General features: G+C 44.1%; 1 protein-coding gene across 20 annotated transcripts in view; it reads left to right on the top strand.

Annotated features, from left to right (window-relative positions):
* Positions 1-23,308, top strand: part of KALRN (kalirin RhoGEF kinase) — a 654,582-nt gene that overhangs the window by 217,351 nt on the left and 413,923 nt on the right. For all 20 annotated transcript variants that reach the window (XM_073231508.1, XM_073231507.1, XM_073231506.1 and 17 more), the window contains exons 4-5: positions 191-383; positions 6,061-6,573. In XM_073231508.1, coding sequence (XP_073087609.1) covers positions 191-383; positions 6,061-6,573 — 706 coding nt within the window. The remainder of the gene's footprint in view (positions 1-190; positions 384-6,060; positions 6,574-23,308) is intronic.

Here is a 23,308-nt window from a genome sequence, read left to right as displayed (position 1 = left end):
GGCTAATCTAGAAAGGTTTTCTGAGGCAGTATGTTTTGAGTTGGATTGGAAGGCAGCCAGGAGACCTGGCATGTGGTTGGAAGGGTGGTCTAGATGAAAAGGAATGTAGGTTTCTGTTTTCTTTTTGACTGCATACTCCAAAGTCGCCACTGTCCAGAGTGACCATGTCTGACCTCTAACCTCCCCACAGTGAGGACGTGTGCAAACGTGGCTTTACTGTCATCATCGACATGCGGGGCTCCAAGTGGGACCTCATCAAGCCACTCCTCAAGACACTGCAGGAAGCCTTTCCAGCCGAGATCCATGTGGCCCTCATCATCAAGCCTGACAACTTCTGGCAGAAACAGAAGACCAATTTTGGCAGTTCCAAATTCATCTTTGAGGTGAGCCAGACCTCTCTCTCTGACTCCCTTTCCCTTCCCCTTCTGCCACTCACACGTTTCTCATTTCTACTTCTACATCTACAATATGCAACATATCAGGCTGATATCTCAGGATTCTTAGCTGCTGTGCCTTACCAATTAGTCTCAGAAGGATAAGAAGCTCAAGAGATTGTCTCAAGTGCACAATGTCATTAGGCAATCCTGTTTACTATCGGTGGGTTGTAAAACAGAGGAAGCTGTTTCTGGGAGCAACTGTAATTTGTCTCAAATCCCTTAAACAGGGTTTATATTCACTGATCTAGTAATTCTTCTAGGAAAATATTTTTAAATATAAAAATTAAGCAAAACAAAAAGGTAAGGAAGGAGCTAATTAAAATTAGTACAAAAATGTCTTTAAGAATGTTGATCACCAGTTTTTTGCAATAATGTACACACATATGTATACACATATTTACATAGATCTACATTCACATACATACATATATATATAGTTTGTATCCTAAATACCCATTAGTTTTGGTGACATTAATACACAAATACTAGGAAACCATTTAAAAATTATTTTTAGAGAAATAGTGTCATTGGGGAATGCTTATGATACATTCTTTTGAAAAAGGGCAAGTTATAAATACCCAAACCAGGCAAAGACACCACAAAAAAAGAAAATTACAGACCAATATCCCTGATGAACATAGATGCAAAAATATTCAACAGACTATTAGAAAACTGAATTAAAAATACATCAAAAAGATCATCCATCATGATCAAGTAGGATTTATTCCAGGGATGTAAGGATGGTACAATATTCAAAAATCCATCAATGTCATATATCACATCAACAAAAAGAAGGAAAAAAATCACATGATCGTCTCCATAGATGCTGAAAAAGCATTTGACAAAATTCAGCATCCATTCATGATAAAAACTCTCAACAAAATGGGTATAGAGGGCAAGTACCTCAACATAATAAAGTCCATATATGACAAACCCACAGCCAACATCATACTTAACAGCGAGAAGCTGAAAGCTTTTCCTTTAAGATTGGGAACAAGACAAGGATGCCCAGTCTCCCCACTTTTATTCAACATAATACTGGAGGTCCTAGCCACGGCAATCAGACAATAGGAATAAATAAAAGGCATCCAGATTGGTAAGGAAGAAGTTAAAATGTCCCTGTTTGCAGATGGCATGATATTGTACATAAGAAACCCAAAAGAATCCACCCCAAAACTACTAGAACTAATAACTGAATTCAGCAAAGTTGCAAGATACAAAATTAATACACAGAAATCTGTTGTATTCCTATATACTAATGATAAACTAGCAGAAAGAGAAATCAGAAAAGCAATTCCATTCACAATTGAATCAAAAAGAATAAAATACCTAGGAATAAGCCTAACCAAGGAGATAAAAGACCTATACTCTGAAAACTATATGACACTCATGAGAGAAATTAAAGAAGACACCAATAAATGGAAATACATCCATGCTTATGGACAGGAAGAATTAATATTATCAAAATGGCCATCCTACCTAAAACAATCTACAAATTCAGTGTAATCCCTATCAAAATACCAATGGTATTCTTCAACAAACTAGAACAAATAGTTCTAAAATTCATATGGAACCACAAAAGACCCTGAATAGCCAAAGCAATCCTGAGAAGGGAGAATAAAGCTGGGGGGATTATGCTTGCTCCCTGACTTCAAGCTCTACTACAAAGCCACAGTAATCAAGATAATTTGGTACTGGCACAGGAACCGACCCATAGATCAATGGAACAGACTAGAGAGCCCAGATATAAACCCAAGTATATATGGTCAATTAATATACGATAAAGGAGCCATGGACATACAATGGGGAAATGACAACCTCTTCAACAACTGGTGTTGGCAAAATTTGACAACTACATGTAAGAGAATGAAACTGGACAATTGTCTAACTCCATACACAAAAATAAACTCGAAATGGATTGAAGACCTGAATGTAAGTCATGAAACCATAAAACTCTTAGAAGACAGCATAGGCAAAAATCTCTTGAATATAAACATAAGCATCTTTTTCCTGAACATATCTCCTCAGATAAGGGGAAAAAACAAAAATGAACAAATGGGACTACATGAAACTAAAAACCTTCTGTACAGGAAAGGACACCATCAGTAGAACAAAAAGGCATCCTACAGTATGGGAGAATATATTCGTAAATGACATATCTGACAAGGAGTTAACATTCCAAAATATATAAGGAACTCACATGCCTCAACACCCAAAAAGCAAATAACCCGATTAAAAAATGGGCAGAGGATATGAACAGACAACTCTCCAAAGAAGAAATTCAGATGGCCAACAGACACATGAAAAGATGCTCCACATCACTAATTATCAGGGAAATGCAAATTAAAACCACAATGGGATGTCACCTCACACCAGTTAGGATGGCCAACATTGAAAAGACAAGAAACAGTAAATGCTGGAGAAGATGCAGAGAAAGGGGAACCCTCCTACACTGCTGGTGGGAATGTAAATTAGTTCAACCATTGTGGAAAGCAGTATGGAGGTTCCTCAAAACACTAAAAATAGAAATACCATTTGGCCTGGGACTTCCACTCCTAGGAATTTACCCAAAGAAAACAAGATCCCAGACTGGAGAAGACATATGCACCCCTATGTTTATTGCAGCTCTATTTACAATAGCCAAGATATGGAAGCAACCTAAGTGTCCATCAGTAGATGAATTGATACAGAAGATGTGGTACATATACAAAATGGAATATTATTTAGCCATAGAAGAAAACAAATCCTACCATTTGCAACAACATAGATGGAGTTAGAGGGTATTATGCTCAGTGAAATAAGCCAGGTGGAGAAAGACAAGTACCAAATGATTTCCCTTATTTGTGGAGTATAATGATGAAGCAAAACTGAAGGTACAAAACAGCTGCAGGCTCACAGACTCCAAAAAGGGACTAGCAGTTACTAAAAGGGAGTGGTGGGGGAGGATGGGTGGGGAGGGAGGGAGGGAGAAGGGGATTGAGGGGTATTATGATTGGCACACGTAGTGTATGCGTGGGTCACCGAGAAGACAATGTTGCACAGAGAAGACAAGTAGTGACTCTGTGGCATCTTACTACGTTGATGGTCAGTGATGGCAATGGGGTGTTGGGGGGACTTGATAATATGGGTGACTAGTAACCCCAATGTTTTTCATGTGAAACCTTTATAAGAATGTATATCAATGATACCTTAATTTAAAAAAAGGCAGGTTATAAAATAATATAGGCAATATAATCTGAGATTTTCTTTGAAGTATACATATAAAGAAGAAGAATGAGAGACACATGTAAATGTTAACAGTGGTTAATTAGAGTTGACCAGATTGTGGATGAATTTTATTTTATTCATTTTTTTCCTATTTTATTTTGAGAATTATCTATTACTTTTATATTCAGGGAATACATGTTATTTTTTAACTAAACTTCCCAAAGGACATATGTATCCCTTGAGAATTTTTTATGACAATACATCAGATTAAATCAATGATTCAGGAACCTTTGTTCAGCCAAATCTGAGCTGTTCGCCTTTCTCAAAATTCTGGTGCTCATCTGCAAGGGTATGAACCTTGTATGCGTGCATATGTTGCAAAGACAGAGGTCCTCTTAATCTTACAGCAACTTCCCATTCCAGACTCTCAAGAGATCCCGGGCCAGGAGCACCTTTGTGTGCAGCAGTGGCCTCAGTGGGCTGCCATTTGAGCACAACAACCTGACTGAGGCACTTCTCACTCTGCATAAATAACACAGGAAGTTTGACTTGCTGTAAAAAAGTTACCTCTCATATTCTTCCAGCATCGCTACCCAACACTAGGAGCCCTACAGGGAAATAAGTGCTTTTTGTATTTTTGATTTGTTTATATAGAGGTAGCGACAACAAACGTAAAAATTTATAAGCTGAAGAGACTGAAAATGATCTTTACAAGAAGTCTTGAGACTTTTGCTTTAATGTACCTGCCCTGACTTCCCATCTCCCTGTAACCCACTTTCACTCCAAGTTGAGCAAGCTTGTCCCTGCCTCCTAAACAAGAAGTACAGGAGAGACAGCTAGGGGTCTCCCACTCAGAAGGCTACTTATGAAGTGGTGTTTTGCAAACAGCAAATGAAATACCTAGTGCAGACTGAGATGATAAGTGAGGACAGAGATGAGAGGACGGGTTTGTCAATACTTAATGAATAAACGATGAATATAGTCATGGGAGACTTCCTGGAAGTGGTAAACTTTGAGCCAAATTCAAAGGGGAAAGTGCTCTAAGACAGGACCTCTCAAAGTTTAAATGCACAGAGTCCCCTAGGGATTTTGTGAAATGCAAATTCTGTCTCAGTAGGGTCTAGGTAGGGCCTAAGATTCTGCATTTCTAACAAGCTTCCAGGTAGTGTCAATGCTGCTAGTTCAAGGGCCACATTTTGAGGAGCAGAAGTTTAGATTCGCAGAGGTTTGTGCCGCTGGCTGCGCATTAGGAGCTTTTAGAACTATGCATGCTGGAGCTTCAGTCCAGGCTGGCTAAACCAGACTTTCTAGGGGTAGGGTTTGAGCATCAGTGTTTCTGTAAACTCCTCAAGGGGTTGTAATGATCAGTCAAGTTTGAGAACCCTCATTCCAGACACAGGCAGCTCCTTCCCACCCTAGAGGGAAAAGGGAGAAGAAGAAGAGATGCTTGGAGAATAGCAAGACAGAGAGACAAGTGGCTTTTAAGGGTTCCAGTAATGATGCAGTCTTCAGATCATCACAATGAGTGCTAACAGGGACTGAGCAAGTACTCCATGCCAGGCTCCCTGGGTGCTTTACACACACTGACACATTTAATTCTGAGGAGAAAAATATTATTATCTTCATGACACAGCGGAGGAGACTGGAGCTCTGAGAACTTAAATAACTTGCCCCAATTTACACAATTAATGAAGGTAGGGCTGGACCTAGATATTTCTTTGATAGCCTCTCCTTCTACAGGAAGGAGAAATGGGAAATCTTATAGTAAAAGATACTTGGTGGTAAGTAAGAGTGCTTTCCTGGGGTCCTTTGTTGCCCTGAATCCCGGATACATACATTCTCCATTCTGTTCTCCAAGAGCTCAAACAGGGCTCACAGAGAAAATTGAGGGCCCAGCATCCCTGTCTCTCAGCCCCAGTTCTGCTCACTGTACCAGAGATGGGGATGTGCTATGAGGGAGAGTCTCAGGGTGGGGCAGAAAGATCGACTCTTTCCCAAGGATTGACACCTACCTCTTAATCCAATGGTAGGTGATATCCTGGTTCATGGGCCTGGGTTTTAAAGCTATTAAGAACTAAACCCCAGGCACTACGTCTGTTCTTCTGCTTCTCAAATCGTAAGCCCTGTTTCTAACCTTGGGGTGAGGAGGAGGAAGCTGAGGGCAGCAGATACATAAAGTGGCAAATGGTGGGCCGGTGGAGAGGCTGTCTGCTGAAACTGCTCACCCTGGCTCACTTGTGGCTCCTGACCAATGGGTTGCACATTCCCCTACTCACCTTTTCCTAGGCAAGCTGTAGATATTATTATGTGGATTTATGGTGGCCTTTCTCCTTCCTCCTACCACTGCCCTGGGGTCTTTCCCCCAACTCAGCCCCATAGCAGTGAGTCTCTCTCTCTCTCTGTCTGCCCCTCCCAGACGAGCATGGTGTCCGTGGAGGGCCTCACGAAGCTGGTGGACCCCTCTCAGCTGACTGAGGAGTTCGATGGCTCCCTGGACTACAACCATGAGGAGTGGATTGAGCTGCGGCTCTCCCTGGAGGAGTTCTTCAACAGCGCTGTGCACCTGCTCTCACGCCTTGAGGACCTGCAGGAGATGCTCGCACGGAAGGAGTTCCCCGTTGATGTGGAGGGCTCGCGGCGGCTCATTGATGAGCACACACAGCTTAAGAAGAAGGTGCTGAAGGCCCCTGTGGAGGAGCTGGACCGGGAGGGGCAGCGGCTGCTGCAGTGCATCCGTTGCAGTGACGGCTTCTCAGGACGCAACTGTATCCCGGGCAGCGCTGATTTCCAGAGTCTGGTTCCCAAGATCACTAGCCTCCTGGACAAGCTGCACTCTACCCGGCAGCACCTGCACCAGATGTGGCACGTGCGCAAGCTCAAGCTGGACCAGTGCTTCCAGCTGCGGCTCTTCGAGCAGGATGCTGAGAAGGTAGGGGTGGAGCTGGCCTGATTCGGGGGGCATGGCATAGCTTTTTAGGGAAACAGCCTTCTGGTTCAACTTTCTAATGATAATACTTTTGTGGAAAACTTTTTTAAAAAGTGCTTACGGGCCTTAGTTTGTATCCATTTATTTCTATCTTATATTTGGCTATTGATCACTGACTTTTTAAAGCTCCCCTTATACAGTATTTATTATGCCAGGTATTGTTGTAAACACTGTGTATAAATTAACTCATTTTAATCCTCTTAAGAGTCCTATGAGGTGTGTGATCCACAATATCATTATCCCATTTCACATATGAAGAAACTGAGAGGCTAAATAAGTTGGCTAAGTAGGAAGTGCAGTGCGGCTCCAGCATCTACACTTTCACACTGTTGGACTCCGCCCCTCCTAGGGCCTGCACTGAGTGGTTCAAGCTGGCTAAGCAACAAAAATAACAATACAGTTAGCAGTCACGATAATATGACTTAGTGACTGTTGTCCTGCAGTGTGCTTTGCTACTGACAAAGCACTTTCACACACTGAGTCTTATTTGATCTTTACAGCCTCTGATCCTTTGAGGTGGGTGGTGGCGTCTCAGCTGATGGCAGGGAAACGGCTGCCCTTTGATCTCAGGGCTGCAGTGGTGGACTTGACATATGAATCCAGCTTTCTTCTGTTTGAAGTCCAGGGCTCTTCCTGCCATGCTATTTCTTTCTAGAGGTTTTTCTTCAGCTCCTGGAACACTTTCTCAAGCAACACCCCATTTTTTTCCAGCAGTGAATTTTCAAACCTTCCCCATTATCAGGGGAAATGTGAGAAAGTGAAAAAGAAAAATATCATATAGTGCCTATTTGCTGAGGACAAAAAGTGTCTTCTTTAAATTTCCTTTAAGCTAAAGATAAGCTAAAGAGGAGAGCTTACTATTATATGCATTTTAAGAAGAATGAAATGGGATCTCCTCCTATTGCATTTCTGGGAATAACATATTTAAATGCACTATACTATTCTTAGGAAATACCATGACTTCTCTTAGTAACCTGTGAATTTTACAGACAGCTTCTGAAACAATGGTTTTGTGGCTTTTAAGAGCTCATATTGAAAGTGTCTCTAGGTATTTTAAAGTGATGAAATAAGGATATAAAACTACATATAATTATCCCAATTTGTATGAGTGTGCCAACATAGGTATAACTGGAAGCAAATTCACCACAATGTTAGTAGTTTTTCATTTTTAGGGGCCAGACTTAATTGCTGATTTTAATTTCTCTGTATAAATTTTCTGTGCTTTCTAAACTTTTATAATTTATAATCAGATGAAAATCAATATATTTAATTTTTAAAGAATATATAGGCTCCTTCTGCAGTAGGCCTTTTGGACATCATTTAAGCCAGTTTTTAGGAGAGATATGCAAAGGAGCTTCTTGCACAACCTTAGGAGTCAAAAAGTTTCCCCTGGCCCTCCTGAGGGCTCTTTGCCCAGTGGCCCGGCTGCTCTGGGAAGGGCCACTTCAACTGCAGAATCGCCGTCCCTGCTCACCAAGTGATGAGAGACACCAGGTCAGGAGCCACCAGCTCTGTGAAGCCAGAAGCAGGTACTTTGGCTCCTGTGACCAATGGTGGAAGGACTGGAACATCTCCTTTCCTGTTCTGTTCTGAGTCTTCTGCTGCTTTGCAGCCTGGCCTGGGTGCCTATTTCAGAGCCAGGGACAGAAGGGCAGGAAGGGGACTTAGGTCTGCCTAGATATGTTGTAGAGTTTGGGATGTTTCATTGTAGCCCTGAAACTCAAAGATGTGAGAGGCCTGCATAGGGCACAGACAGTGCCTGTCTCAAAAACAAAGCAAAACAAAACATCATACCCTTAGCACTGGAAGTCCCCAGGTCAGAAAGGTTGACCTTCTAGAGTCAGGTAAGTACCAGTCAACCAAGCAGTAATTGCTGCCACACGTATATCCTCTCAGTTCATACCAGAAGAATTGCATGGTATGTTATTATTCCTAGAGTTGACTAAATGGGAGCTCAGAGAGATAAGAGGCTTGCCCAAGATCACATTGTCAGTTAGGCACAGCCAGTATTTTGTCTGTCTCCAAAGCCCACCCAAACTCTGATCCAGTAACCTTACTATCCCTCTGCTCCTAGACCTGCCTCATGATACCACTGAACACTGCCTGTGAGCCCCCGAGTCCTCTGGCTCATGCCCTGATCACTCTAGGGAAGATTTCAAATGCTACTGTCTTATGCTCACTCGACAGCAGGAGCTCTTCTCTTTCCTGTGTTACAGACCCTTTTGGCCTGGACCCCTTCTCAGAATAATATTTGTAAATGTACAAAATAGTAGATAAAGACTTGGAAAATAATTACTGAAAGACAGTTACTAAATTTTAAAAAATAACAATAATGTGTGTACGTCTTTAGGAACATGTTAAATAGCAAGATCTACTTGAGGTTTCATAACTTCCATAGTTTTGAAGTAGTGATGAGCATAAATTACTTTTCAGGATGTGATATGAAAATGTGCATGTTTCCATTGATATCAGAGGCATGAATATTGTTAACATTAATGTAGTTTGTTGTCTCCATTCATAATGGAAGAGAATGCTGTATTCATTCCAGTTAGAGGTTAGTGAAGATGAAGGCATATTTGTTTTCCCTATCCAAGTACCCAATCCCTGAATTCTACACCTGGATTCCAGGTTTAGGACCCATATTCCATGGTGCATTCATACCTTAAAAAGAAGCATATGTGTGTGCATGTGTGTGTACATGTGCATGTGTGGGAGTATGTGAGGGGGGTTTGTGGTATATGTCTGTGTGTGTAGAGGGGGAGGGGAGGGGAGAGAATATCAAAAATAAGACAGAGGGAAAAGAAGGATGATGGGAAGAAAGCAGCCTAGGAATATTTTGATATTGAGTCAGTAGTGGAAATGCCACTCAGGTGTGACCCAGCTGCCCTAGAAAATGTGCTGGATGTGGGGCAGGGGAGAAAAACAGTCCTCTTAAGTTGCTTCAAGATTAATTTAAAATATCTGCATAACTGCCTCAGTCTTTGACTTATTTGGTGTTTTTTGAAAGGGGGTGAGGAGGGTGGTGGTCTGGGGTAAGCATTGTCCGGACAGATCCACATCTACACAGGGGCATGAGGAAATACTTACTGCATGAGCTACAGCTCAGCCTCCTTTCCAGTGGGAGGCTTGTTGGAGGCCTCTAATTCCAGATCTGGGAAGCTTTTGGCAATTGGAGTAGTCTGGTTATCACCCAGACTTCTATTTTTGTAAATGGGTGGGCATAGAAGAGTCTCCCTTCTGGCCCTGTGGTGTGGCAGCTTGTTTCCCAGGGCATGAGTAATAGGTGGTGCCCCCATTTACCAGCTGGTCTGGGAGTGAAGCCATCTCTCACCACCTTTCTCTGACTTCTGTAATGGCCCCTTGCATTCGTCATCTTGAAGGTGGTAGGGAGGGAGCCATTCTCTCCCAATTAAACATTTCAGGAGGAGGGACTCTGTTCCACAAATAATTCATAAAACAGGCCACCCATTCATTTAATAAACTTCCACTGGGCAGCTGTCATGAGCCCAAAACAAGGCAGTTGGGTAAAGATGAGTAGGCCAAGGTTTCTGTCCTGGAGCAGCAAGCTGTCATAAACTCCTATTTATTATTATTTATGTCTGCTCTGTGCACCCCACTGACCTAGGCACAGTTTCTGCGATTGGGAGTTTTCAGAGAAGAAGAAATATCACAGCTCAGGAGTGACAGGAAAGCCTTAATGAGCAATTCCTGGGAGGGCTGAGTAATTCATAGGTGATTCAAGTAACACACACTGTATCTTGATGGAAGACAAACATTGTCACTTTGGCCCTGTGCCCTCTAGTCTGTAAGTAATGGGACTGTCCTCCACTGTGTTCACAGGGCAGTCTCTCCTCATTAGCCAGGCTTGGATCATGGCTCTCTGCAGCCCTGTTTCACAGCCAGTTGCCCCCCCCCGCCAGCTGCACGCACCCCACAGTGCACCCCATCTTCCCTGCAGTCACATCCCATTACCAGAGAGAAGGGAGGCCTCTTCCCTGTTAGGAGCAGTTTGTGGCATTAAGGGTCATAAAGTAGACTTGTAGATTCCCTGAGAAAAGGGAAGAGTGGGTTCTGCTTAGTGGTGTATCCTCCCCAGCCTCCCCTCCCCTCTCCTGGATACTTAGGACATATTTTAGGCTGGTAGAACTGAAAGAGATCTGGAGGTGGAAAAGCCTACCCGTCATGCACTGCAGGAAACCAGCCTTATTGCCCTGGTGACAGCCATTGGGACCTCATGATGCACATCTACGTACTGATGCCAACAATAAGTAGCAGAAAATACCAAAGCTGTCACACCATCCTCCTTCCCTTGGGGAATGCCCACAAAATCTTTCAGTCTTTGCAGGGAAGGAGCAGTGCTTAGAAGGGCTCCAGGGTGTTGCTAGACTTAACTGATGGAGAACTTTGTCGCTTCACTTTTGAATTAAGGAGGCTATAATAAAGTCCCATACGTTTGTCTTGCCCAAAGCTGTTCTAGAATAGTATAATCCCAATTCTTGTGGGAGAATCCCCAAAAAAGTGGCCACAGCTACCTAGCAGGCTCCCAATATTGGAACTGTGCTTATTCTTGGATTATGTAGCACACTGTGTTTCTTTCATGTGTAGACCTGTGCTTGGGACACACCCAAAACAAGATCTTTATTATCATACTTGGGAGGATATTCAGGCATCCACCTGCTCCATGACCATGGCATCTGTGCGGGCAAGAACCTCTCATTTGCTTAGTGGAGACTGGCCTCCATGCTGCCCCAACCTGCCCTCCCTACACCATCTGTGAGAATTCTTCCTTTGGAGAACCTAATTTTAAATGCCTTCCCACCTATTCATTCTTGCATAGTGAAATTGTATTCATACCCACAGGCACCATGCCCATGCTGAAAATGGAGCTGTGTAAGTGGGTTTTGGATCTGTCCTATGTGTCCCTTCCCAGTCCAGAGACCTTAGGCACACCTTTCACCTCTGACTCCCAGTTCAGTCCCCAAAGAACAAAGATGAAGAATTTGGACTAGCTAGTGTCTTTCAGCTGTCCTGCTGCCACCACACTGCATGTTCACCGGTGTTCATGCTCTTTGTGAAAATGTCTTTCAGTGGGAAGAGTGGAGTGCAGGGCATGTGTGTGATCATGGCAGTGGGGTGCCATGGCAGCAGAGTAGGCTTGCGAGGGGCATATCAGAACCTTCAGAGCAGTTTGAGAAAGATCCGCACCTACCACACCCAGATGTGCCTGCCTTTCCTCCTCCTCTGAGACTTCTGCACTAAATAATAGCTAAGCCCTGTTATAGGCCAATAGTTCTATAGTAACTTTTGCCTTTTGTCATTCATTTCCCCCTGTATATGTATAGTAGGCTCTTCTACATTTAGGGTTATTCACCTTGGGTGATGATGGAAAATTAGAAACTTTCTCAGCAAATAGAATGATAATCTGTTGTTTTTCCTGCTTAAAAAAAAAAAAGCCCGACCTGCTGCCCACAGTGATTATGAGACTTGAATGGGATGATGTACGTGGAGGTACCCAACACTGTGCCTAGCCTAGGACAGCTGCTCCCTAAACACTGGCTCCCCTTCCTTCTCGCTGTACTATTTCAGTTATGAGTTACTCTTCAGTTATCTGGCACCTGCTGAGACTGTGCAGGGTGTCATAGATGCTATCTTACAAATGAACTCGCTCCACATAATTTCAATGATCCCTGATAGAACAAAATCAATAACTGAAATTTTGGCATTTATGGTTCATGGTGGTGACCAACAATCACTAGATTGTTGATGCTCCTGGGTAAGGCACAAGAGAGGAGCAGTCAAGCCAAATTGGAGTCATATCTGGTGAGTGAGGGTTGGGGAGCCGCCACAGGGAAAGGTCTCTGGAAAAACAATGTCTGTTCTTGAAGCAGTCATAGAGGAAAGCAGTTCTCCCCAGGGGGATGTGATTGCCCCTCCTCACACACCTTCTACGTCTGAGACCCTTGTCATCTTCTGCTTTGCATTATAGCTAAGCACATATTAATCTTACTGTTCTGCAAACCTGGGTCCAGAAACACTTCTTAGAGCCCATCTATGTAATACGTCTATATATTTTGATATTGTTGGAGGTCTGTGTAAACAAAATAATATTTCTTTCATGTTACTTACCATGAGAAAATATTTGTGGGGCCCACCGGGTGAAAGGCATCAGGGCACTATGCTAAGGGTTACATTCTCATTGTGTTTTGCTCTTTGTATGTCCTGTTAACCCCATTAGCAATTCAGGACATCCCCAGGATGCCCTGTCACTGGGCAAAGTATCCACTGCTGTTTCCTGCCCTCTCCTTCCAAGTATACATGATTCTGATGCCTCCCCTGGGCCCAAAGCAGGACCTGGGGTGATGAGAATCAGTGGGTCCAGCTGTGGAGAAACTATGCTGCCTCTCCTTCCTGCGAGACTCTGGCCCACTTCCTCTTCTCTTCACACCTCTAGCCCACACCCCTGGACCCAGCAGTGAGCATGACTCCACAGCCATTTGTCAAAGTAAAGTGCCATTGTAGTAATTATAATACGTAATAATTTTTTGAATGTCAGTTTTTAAAGTGTTCAACACCCCTGAACTTAGGGAGTTTCTGGTCCAGCCCTTCCTTTTACATTGAAAACTTTGACCCAGAGCAGAGATCCACCCAAAGTCATCCAGTTCATCATTTGCTCTCCAACCTACTTTGTGTGGCAGGTCAGGCGAGTGTGGATATGATGGGAAAGTGGTGACCTGGTGAGGTTGGGAGGTATGCCTGGGATAGAGCCTGGAAGGCAGCAGGGGACGGTAAGCTCCCTGCCAAACACACTCACTCACTCACTCATCCCTCCCCCCACCCCCCACCCACCTTGCCCTGCAGGAGAAAGGGTGTGTGTGCTAGCAACCTCGCAGGTGGCTAGAGGGGCTGGGGAGGAATGGAGGGTAGGGTTGCCAGAACAGTATCCTCTCTCCTTCTGCGGTAAAAGGGCAGGCACCAGACTGGCCTCCAGAGGGCGTGCCAACCAGTCTCTGTGATTCAATTACCAGAGCCTTTGTGTTGGAAGGGAGGCTTTAAAGAGCTGTGACCTTCAGTTAAGCCAGAAGGGAAAGCATGGTCTTTACTGGGCAGTTTGTAATTTCCTGCTCTTTTTGGAGAAAGACTCTGGTGCCCTCTCGTCCCTGCCCTCCCTTCTCTTTCTGGGGCCCAAAGCACTGCCCGCTCCACCCCCTGTTGACTGGGCTCAGGGCAAGGAAGTTTGTCTGTATCCCACCCCAAGACAGGACATCGTGTCCTGTATTATTTCCAGCCTGCTGGTCCTGGGAATCTCTACTTACTTTTTCTCATTTCCTCCCCTTGAACATTAGAAACATTAGATTCCAAAAATAACCCAAGTCACGATGTTCTGCAAGCTGTACGTGTGTGTTTTCTCTTCCTTATACGCTTTCTCCCTCTCCTGTGTTTTCAGCCCCACTGTATGCTGAGGTCACCAGGTCTGCATGAGGAGTTGGGTGTGGAGAATAGAGCAGAGGAAGGACTGGGAGGAACGCTAGGCAAGGGGGGCTTGGCTCCCCCCCAGGTCTCTCACAAGGGCTGGAAGGGGCCAGGACCTGAACTGCTGTGTGGGAATAGCCAGCATGTGTGACCTCTACTTACAAATGGACCCCATAGAACTGTGAACCCATAGTGATCCCTTGGAACTGAGAACACAGATATGATGTTAACAGTACTTTCAGAATCCAGGTTGTCACACCAATTCTGTCTACAACAATTTAGGTGAGCTGATCAGGGATATTTATGTTCTGATCTGACACAGAAGTTGTGTGAGGCACAGGGAAGTAACTGAGAAACATTCATTGATTCATTTGTCAGTGGACATTGAGTGCCTCCTATGTACCATGTCCTCTGCTGTGTGCAGGTACAATGTCTCCCCACCCCAGGCACTGGATGGGGACTAGTGTAGGAAAAATCAGGTTCAGCCTTGATGTGACTCCTGATACCTTGTAGGAATAAGATAGGTTAGAAATGTAACCTGGTTTTAACCTAATAACCTGAGTAGATATCAAGGTCTCTTGCTTACTGGGCAGGGGTTAGGGCTAGAGGTGTCCAGAGTATTTGGGGGAGAGAGTGGGGAGGTGGTTCAAGAAAAAAGAAAACAGCTTGGCCCCAGTAGGGGAAATGGAGGAAATGTCTTAAGAGCGCTTGTTGAAGAACAAAAGACACCGAGGTACAATTTACAAGGTTTGCTTGAAAAAATAAATTCAGTCTCAGGGTAGGAACACTTTTCAAGATTCCCCACCAGACATTTCACTTTGAAGAATCTACTTTCCTTCCTTCCCTTCACCTTCTATCCTATTCCCCTTCACCCCTCTACTGCCTTTCCTACTTGTGACCTTTCTTCCCCTTGTACCTCCTCCAACCTGTACTTACCCCACCCTTTTTGTGCATCCATTCTCTCTGGACTTGCTGCTTCACTTCCCTTTCGTGGTCCTGCTTCCTCCTTCGGGTGGAGCTCAGGAAGTGCTCCATATGTGGTTCAGCCTTCACATGGAGGGCAGACAGAACACAGGCTGGAAGACACAGCTGCGACTTTTAGAAGGAGCCCTGGCTTTGCAATCACAGAGACCTGGGTTTGAATCTCAGCTTAGCCACTTGCTGGATGATTAGCGATTTGTGGCCAATTCATCCTCTCTGAGCAGTTTCTTTTTCTGCAAGAGGTAGATTTTAATACATGCTTTAGGATTGTTGTATGTATTAAAGAAAATATATATAACCATCTATACTTGGAGCCTAGAAGATACTCAACAGATGGTAGGTTTGTGGAGATAGATTAGAGTTGGGCCATGTAGATAGATGGGATTAGGAACAAAAGAGAGGCATGGAGAGGCTTTTTTGCAGGGCCTGGGGAGGAGGTGGGAGACTATACCCTCATCCACAATAAGGGTGCTAGAGCAGACTGTGGGCAGGCAGCATGTGGCAGCAGAGCACGGAGGCGAGTTGGGGACCTGGTGCCTGGAGAAACCAGGAAGGGATCTTGGGAAGGAACCAGTCAATGAGTATTAGATACAAGATCTGCTGCCAGTAGAAGGTAGGGGAAATGGAAGCATGTGACTAGGTCGACAAGATCTTAGAACACTGCTGCTGAAGAAAAGCCAATTAAATAGGTGCCAGATACTGTGCTGGGGACAGGCAATAGGAAGAGAACTAGAGTCAGGCCTCCCACTTTGGAGCAGGAGGCACTGGCTAACAAAAACTGCTGCACAGGGGAAGTTTCCTGGGTGCCCACCATGGCTATGGGAACAACATAGGTGGAGAAACATTCAGCCGAAGCTGGGGTGCAGAAAAAAGGAAAGAGAGTGAGGGAAGGCATGGCAGCCCCAAAGTACATGGTGTGTTCTGGGAGCATCTGTCCAGCATTGCTGGAGCTCAGGGTCCATGGGGAGGAGTGCAGGAGGGTGACATCCTTGCCTTGTCAATTATCAGGGGTTACAACAGGGGGGCAGAGCCACTCCAGAGTTATACCCCTCCCAGAGTAACCAGTGGAAAGTGATAGCTGGCTTATGATGAATGGTTCAGGCTCTGCCAGGAGCATCTTAGAATGCGAGAATCTTTGAATCAGAGGGTCCAATCCCTTACACAGAGCAGAACTCCTTTCTAGCCTCCCTAACTGACATGCGTTTTTCTAGACTCTGTTGAGCATTTCCAGGGATAAGGAAGCCACAGTAGGAAAGCATGTTTCATTATTACATAGCAGCATGTATTAGAATGTTCTCCTTCCACCAGGCCAGAATATGCCTGCTTGGAACTTCTACCCAGTGGTCCCAGCTCTGACTCAGAGCCTCCTAGAGCTAGTCCCTTCCTTATCCCAGAAGGCAGCCCTCTGATGACTTGGGGACAGTCCTTATGGACCTTCCCAGTCTTTTCTGCTCCAGATGAACTGCTGTCAGTTCTTCTGGCCTATTTTCATTTGATATGGGTTCTGAATTCTTCAACATGTCACTCCTGGGACCAGATTTTCAAATATGAGAAGGGATGGGGAGGGGTGTGCTGCTCTTGATCCCACTTCTATGAGTGAGAAAAGATTTGTGTGTGCAGGTGCACTTCCTTCTCGTAGCTCAGGTTAGTCAGTCAGAGACTCCAGAGTGTGCTACTCAGAGAACTCTGTTCTTTCAGCCCAGTAGGAAGAGGTGCTGTCTCCTATGTGAACACAAGGATGCTTCTCACATGTATGCATAGAGAGACTTTTCCAGTATGAAAGTATTGAGTTGATGGCTTCTGGTACCCCAAGTTAGCTGTTCCCAGGTCAGTTTTATACACTATTCCTTAAGGAAAAGCCCTATCTCCACGTCCCATGGCTCTCTCTGAGATCCTTCCCAAACAGAGCCAAAGTTCCACAGTCTTATCTTAGAGGGAGTCAGGAAACTCTTGGTAAAATACACAAGGAATATTATTTCCCTTGGAGGAAACCTGCCTCTACTGGAATCTCAGGAGGCCCTTCCCCTATCCTCCCCATCCCACGTCATCAAGAAACCCCCTTCTCTTGCTCTTTGGCTCACCTCCAGCCCCCCTCAGCCAGCCTTTTCTAAGGTAAGAAAGGCTCTTCTGTGGGGACAGTTGCAGATGTGGTGAGAGAAGACATGCCCTTTCTTGATGTAGAGGAAAAAAGGTATGTCTGGTTTCCTCCATGCAGATCAGGTGGGCTGACTGGTCTCACCCCAGCGTGGTGCTTGTCTTGAACTCAAAGGTTTTCTTGGGGAGCTGACCTTTGTCATGAGGTGTCAAGAGGAGTTGCAAACTTGAACATCCCAGAATGTGGAGTGAGACTGGACTTGGGCGTTTAGCTGCCATCATTAGGAAGTCCTCTTCTGTGCTTTGCAGTCCTAGCTTCTCACACCTTTGTTATATTTACCTCCCTTCCTACTCTTCCTACTGAAACCTTACCCCAGCTGAAGCCCAGCTCAGATGCTACTCTCCCCACTCTCCTGTGTTGGAGGTGGTCTTTCTATTCCCTGGGCATCTTCCTATAGCCCCTATCTGTGCTCCTCACATAGGCCCTGTTCCATCCCATCGGGTATTACAGCTTTATGCACAGAGGCCTTATTCTCCCAATTATATTGCAGATTCCTGGGGGTCAGGCCCAGTGCCTTAGATAACTCAAGGCACACAATCAGTGCCAAATAAAGAGCGAACTGTGGCACAGTCTATACTCACTAGGCTGAGTGATGAAACTTTTGTGAGCATTCTGAGCCGGCACAAGAGCACCACCTACTGCTGAGTGGTTTCAAGGGATGCAACTCCATCCAGTGCTCTCATTTTAAAACTGGGATTTTAGCAAACTTCACATTGCAACTGAGACAGAGATTTGGAGGCAGGGAAACGAGTTCTGGTCCTTTTATACTAATCCAAGGGTGAGCAGATGAGGTTGTAGTGGGAGTGGGAAGGAGAGGGGCAAATGCTGGAGATGCCCTGAAGGAAAGAAAATAGGACCAGGTGTGACTGGATGCCAGGGAGGAAGGAGAACATAGGCCTTCATGCTAGGGTGATGGCAGGAGGACAGGGGTGGAAAGAAATTCCAAAAACATTTTGGAAGAAGGATGGATGACCAAATTAAATTCAAATTTTAATTTCCTTTGAGGCACAGGAAAGTGAGTGAGCTATCTGGTTATTACATTTTATTATATTATATTTCATCCCCACTCTTAGGGACAGTGGCACCATCTAAACCCAGGAATCCACCTTAGTCCTCTAAATAAGATTGTTAAAGAAATGGAAAGTTTTAAGGAGTAGTGGGGGCTTTCATTACATAAGTCCTTCCTGAGCTCCTGCAGGGTATGCTCTGCCAGGTGGGACCTTGAAGCTGGACACATGACCGAGCACCTCCTGGATGTGCCTGAGCCAGGCCCCACGTAGTACTCACCAGCTGGCCACACTGCTGAAGCTGCTGCTGGAAGCAGGGATCAGGGAACCAGGGAGTGATCTCTTCCTCAGTTCAAGGCCAGGCCCACTGAGCACAGGCCCTTTCCAGCACAGCACTAGCCCCCTTCTCTCAGAGAGGGATTCCTGAAGGGAGAGCTACCTCCTCCCTAACCCATGTGGGATATTTTTTCCCAGATGTGCAAGTGTTTGGCATGGCTGGTTTTAGGATGTGTGGGAGGACTGGATGAGAACATCCAACAGACACTCCATTTTTGCAGTAACAATAATAGTTACCATTTATTGAGTATATCCTGTATGCCAGGAATAAGCATTAGCTCATCTAAATTAACTTGCCAAGAGCCAGATCTCAGTTTATGCCTAAATTTAGTTCTGGGATAAAGTTGGTCACTGTTTTCTCAGCTTGGATTAAATAAAGTTTGACCTCTTCGATTCTACAATTTGGGAAGTGAGTAAAGCACATTCCCTCACTCCATTCCTGAAAATATTTTATCAGCATCTGTGGGTCAGATGGAAGGAATTTGGCCACTTGGAGTTAATATCCCCGGGCTGCTGACTCCTGGCCTGGTTGGTTCTGTTTCTCATCTGCTTGACTTGCTGGCTTCTGGATAACTGTTCTTTCCCCACAGGGGGTACTGTGTGTATTGCCAGTGCTGCAGGGAATTCAGTCCAGCCAGGCAAACAGACTGGAAATAAAATGCAAAAAACCCTTAGTTAAAGTCTGAAAATGTTTATATTAATAATGGATTTGGTGAGGCTTTTCATTATGTCACTTAGCATGAGGAGGGGACGAGTGAGGAGAGTGGCCTTTTAAGGCCTAACATGAACCTCTGCTTCTCCCAGCAGAACTGAGCTGTGGCTCATTTTCAAGGACAGTGTGTGGTTTCAGCATGTAGTTTTGCCTAATCAGGAAGCAACTACTTTTTGTGACTGCCAGCCTATCCTGTCCAAACCCAGAGGAAGTGGAAAGGAATTAGCATGCAGTCAGCATCGGTTATCATATACTGTGCTGGGCCCCTTTCATATGTTACCTTTATGTCTTCCTTTATATCTATCTTCTTTGACCCAGATATTGGAGGGTTATAAGAAAAAGGAGTGGAGAAAGAAAAGAAGGAGGGGGAGGGGAGGGGAGGGAGAGAACACTCAGTTAGTGAAGGTCAGCAGTGTGGTAGTTGAATTTGTTCTGTGAGACAGAGCTAGCTTGGACTCCCCTTTGCAATGAGATAAATAACTGTCTATCTGGGGGCTTCAGTATAGACACCCAGTCAGAGTTAAAAGTGAATTTGATTGTATCACTCCTCTTTAGAGTTCCCCACTGCCTCTGAACAAAGGCCCAGTTCCTTTGCCTTTCAGCCTTTGCCCCTTTGTGACCTGGCCCCTCTCTCTCGTCATCCATTTTCTCTGCCTCTCACTTCATGCTCAAGAGCTCTTTGTGCCTCCTCCCTATTCACTGTTGTTTAAGCCTCCAGGCCTTTGCTCAAGCAATTTCCTCTCATTAAGATGCCCTTCCTAGCTACAATTTCTTCACCTAACTAACTCCCATTACCTTTCAAGATGTTGCCACCGTCTGGAAGTCATCCATGCTTTCCTCTACCCCTACCATAGACCAAGTGCTCCTCTGCTGCCAACCCACAGTACCCTTTTCACAGTACTTTTCACACTTAAAATTGAGAGAATATTGAATACATTTATCTCCCTCACTAGATTCTGATCTTGATCTTTATCATCAGTTTCTAATTCAGTGTTTGAGATACAGTAGGTACTTAATAAGTGAACAAAATATTGTATCAAGCATCATGAACATGTGCCTGTTTATATGAGGATGCTTTTAGCTCCATGAGACAGAAAATCTGTTGCAGTGTTTCATCTTTTAGGCCATTTTGTCTCTTTCCTTCCTATTTTCTTTAGGATGTTAATCATGGTTATTTTGAATCTTATCTGCTAATTTATAGCCTGATCATCTCTGTGTCTGTTTCTATTGACTATTGTATTTTTTTATTATCACCTTTCTTCTTATATGTCTACTAAGTTATATTATATACTGGAAATTATAGATGATACAGTGTAAAGACTTGATTAGGTTATCATTCTTTAAATTATTGTTAAGTTTTTCTCTAGGATGTGATTAAATTATCAGCAGAACTTGATCCTTTAGGCCTTTGTTCAGGCTTTTCTGTGGCAGATCTACTTCCACCTTTTCATTAATTCTAGGGTATAGCCCTTATTTTTAGGACATGCATTTTACTCTTACACATTTTTGTGGAGACCTCCTCAGTGCCCAGAGTGTTTACCAGTCTCTTCACACTATTTGAATTAGTACTCCTAATACTTCCCCAGCACTGTATAACTTCTAAAATTTCTCCTCAGATCTCAGTATCCTCCACCTCCCAAAGCTGTTCTTTGCTAGACCTTCTGGAGTCTTGCCTTGCATGTGCAAAGTTTGGGGTATGGCCAGGGACCAGAAGGAGATTTTAATTAAGATTTTTAGGGCTCCTTTTCTTAGCTCCTTCTTGTCCAATATCCTACCACTGAAGTAATTCCAACCACCTTACCAGCCCTAATCTCTGTTTTTTTTTATAACCATCAAAATCACTGCTCTTTGCTCAGCTCCTATTTCTCTGCTCCACTGTTTGGAAAATACCCTCAGGGATTAAAGCCAGGGGGAATATGGGGACTACACTGTGTGTTTCCCTTCTCCAAGGATCATTGGTCTATGTTGGTAGCTGACCGATGCTTTCAACTAATTTATAGATGATAGGGTCCAGTCTGATACCAGCTACCCAATCATGGACAGACCATAAGTCTCCACATGAACTACTTAAAGAAAAATTGAAGTGTATCAGAATCACCTGGAGAGCTCCTACTAAATTACAATCTCAAGGGGAAGGCCTAGGAAGCTTTATTTTTTAAGCAAACATTGTAGATAGTTTTGAATGAAGGGTAGGTTTGAACTACTATAGTATATGCTGGAGCTGTGAATTTGAAGGAAAAAAACCAGTGTGGTTTCAGTTGGTCAAAGAAGGCATCAAGAGGAGATGAGACTTCAATTATATTTTAAAGGATGAGAATAATTTGGATATTTGAGTAGGACATTTCATGGGGGGAAAGAAAATATGAGCACAAATATGGGGGAGGCAATAAGCATGGTATGATGTGCTTGCATGGCAGTTAATAAAACATGGCTGGGAAGGATGATTGGTATAGGACAGTGATATAAAATAATAAAGAAAGGCAGATTTGGGCCATTTGGGGAGGGAGGGTCACTTTAAATGCCAGAATGAGGAGACTGGATCTTAATTTGTAGATCACAGATAACAGCAATAATTTTGTGGGTTTTTTGTTGCTTTGTTGTTTTGAGACTGAGGGAATGGCATGGTGAAAGCAGTGTATTAGGGCAGGGACCTGGCAGAGGCAGATGGCATGGTATGAGGAGAAAATGGAGTCAGGGAAACTGGTAAGGAAATGATTGCAGGAATTTAGGCAAGAGGGGCTGGGGAGTAAGTAGCAGTAGCAATGGAAAGTCAAGGGAATATTTCAGAGTTATTTGAGTAAAGAAAGAACTATGGATCTGGGGGATGAGTTGAAGATATGGGAATTCAGAAGAAGGTAATAGTTTTCATAGAAAAGACATAATATTTGGAGATGCTCTGGAACATCCAGGGGATATGCACCTTTGATGGTGGTTTAAAAGCATGGACTTTGAAATCATACAGACCTAGATTTGAGTCTTCAATATGCCATTTGAGTTTCATTATGTGACCTTGGCTAATTTATTTGATGTCTTTGACGGTGATATCTACTGTCTCCTGGGGCTGTGTGAGCACTGAGAAAATGTGTAAAGCTCAGTGTACAGAGTTTGGCACATATTTATTCTTGTCAGTTATCTGGGAAGTTAAGGTTAGAGGGCACCCTGGACAGAGGAAATTATATGGGATTTAGTTTCAGATGGACACTAGATTCTAAATTTATCTCCATCACTTACAAGCTGTGTGATCTTCAACAATTTACTTCACCCCTTTGTACTGAGTTTTCAGCATGTTTAAAATGGATTTAACAATGCCTCCTTTGTAGCATTGTTATAAGGATTCCATGAGGTAATCTGTGTAGGTACTTGGCATAGGGCTTGGCACATGAAATAGCAAAATACTATTCATGTTGCTGAAGTTGTGAGTCTAGGTAAATTTTCAAATGGGCAGAGTCTGATGGATAACAGGCAGAAGGCTGAGGACCAAGTCTTGAGAATGTCACAGGAAGGGTGTGAGGGGCATGAAAGGGCAGCCCAAGAGTGGGAGGCAAGTTTGGATAAATCAGTGTAAGACTGGAGGATTGGTGAGCTTTCAAAAATTAGAGTGTCACTCTTGTTTTTGTCATGCTGCATGTAGCCATGGTATGTCAAGGAGGGGAGTGGTGTGTGTGCAGGTGCTGGTACTCTGAGAGAGTTCAGTGTTGGTAGAACCTGCAGAAGCAGCAAGGAGAAGCTCTTCATGTCTACCGCCAGATGGCTGCCCGTGAAAGTCATCTGGTGTAGAGGGCCAGAGAGGGCCAAGTTTTCGGAAGGACTGTATCAGATTCTGACTCAAGATCAAAGGGCAGGAGGAATGGCCAAATGAAGAACTCAGAACAGAGGAGATTATTGGTTCTCTGGAAACCAACTTATGTGGTGTAGACTTAAGATAGGAGTAGAGGGTAGATCATATTACAAAGGGTTAGGGAGGAAATGGATAAAGGGAAAACAGACAGCAGGGGCCCAACATACATCTCAAAGTTT

Source organism: Manis javanica, chromosome 3 (assembly GCF_040802235.1).
Source record: "Manis javanica isolate MJ-LG chromosome 3, MJ_LKY, whole genome shotgun sequence".
Classification (NCBI taxonomy): domain Eukaryota; kingdom Metazoa; phylum Chordata; class Mammalia; order Pholidota; family Manidae; genus Manis; species Manis javanica.
The sequence above is the reverse complement of the archived record's forward strand: the minus strand, read 5'-3'. Positions and strand labels throughout refer to the sequence as shown.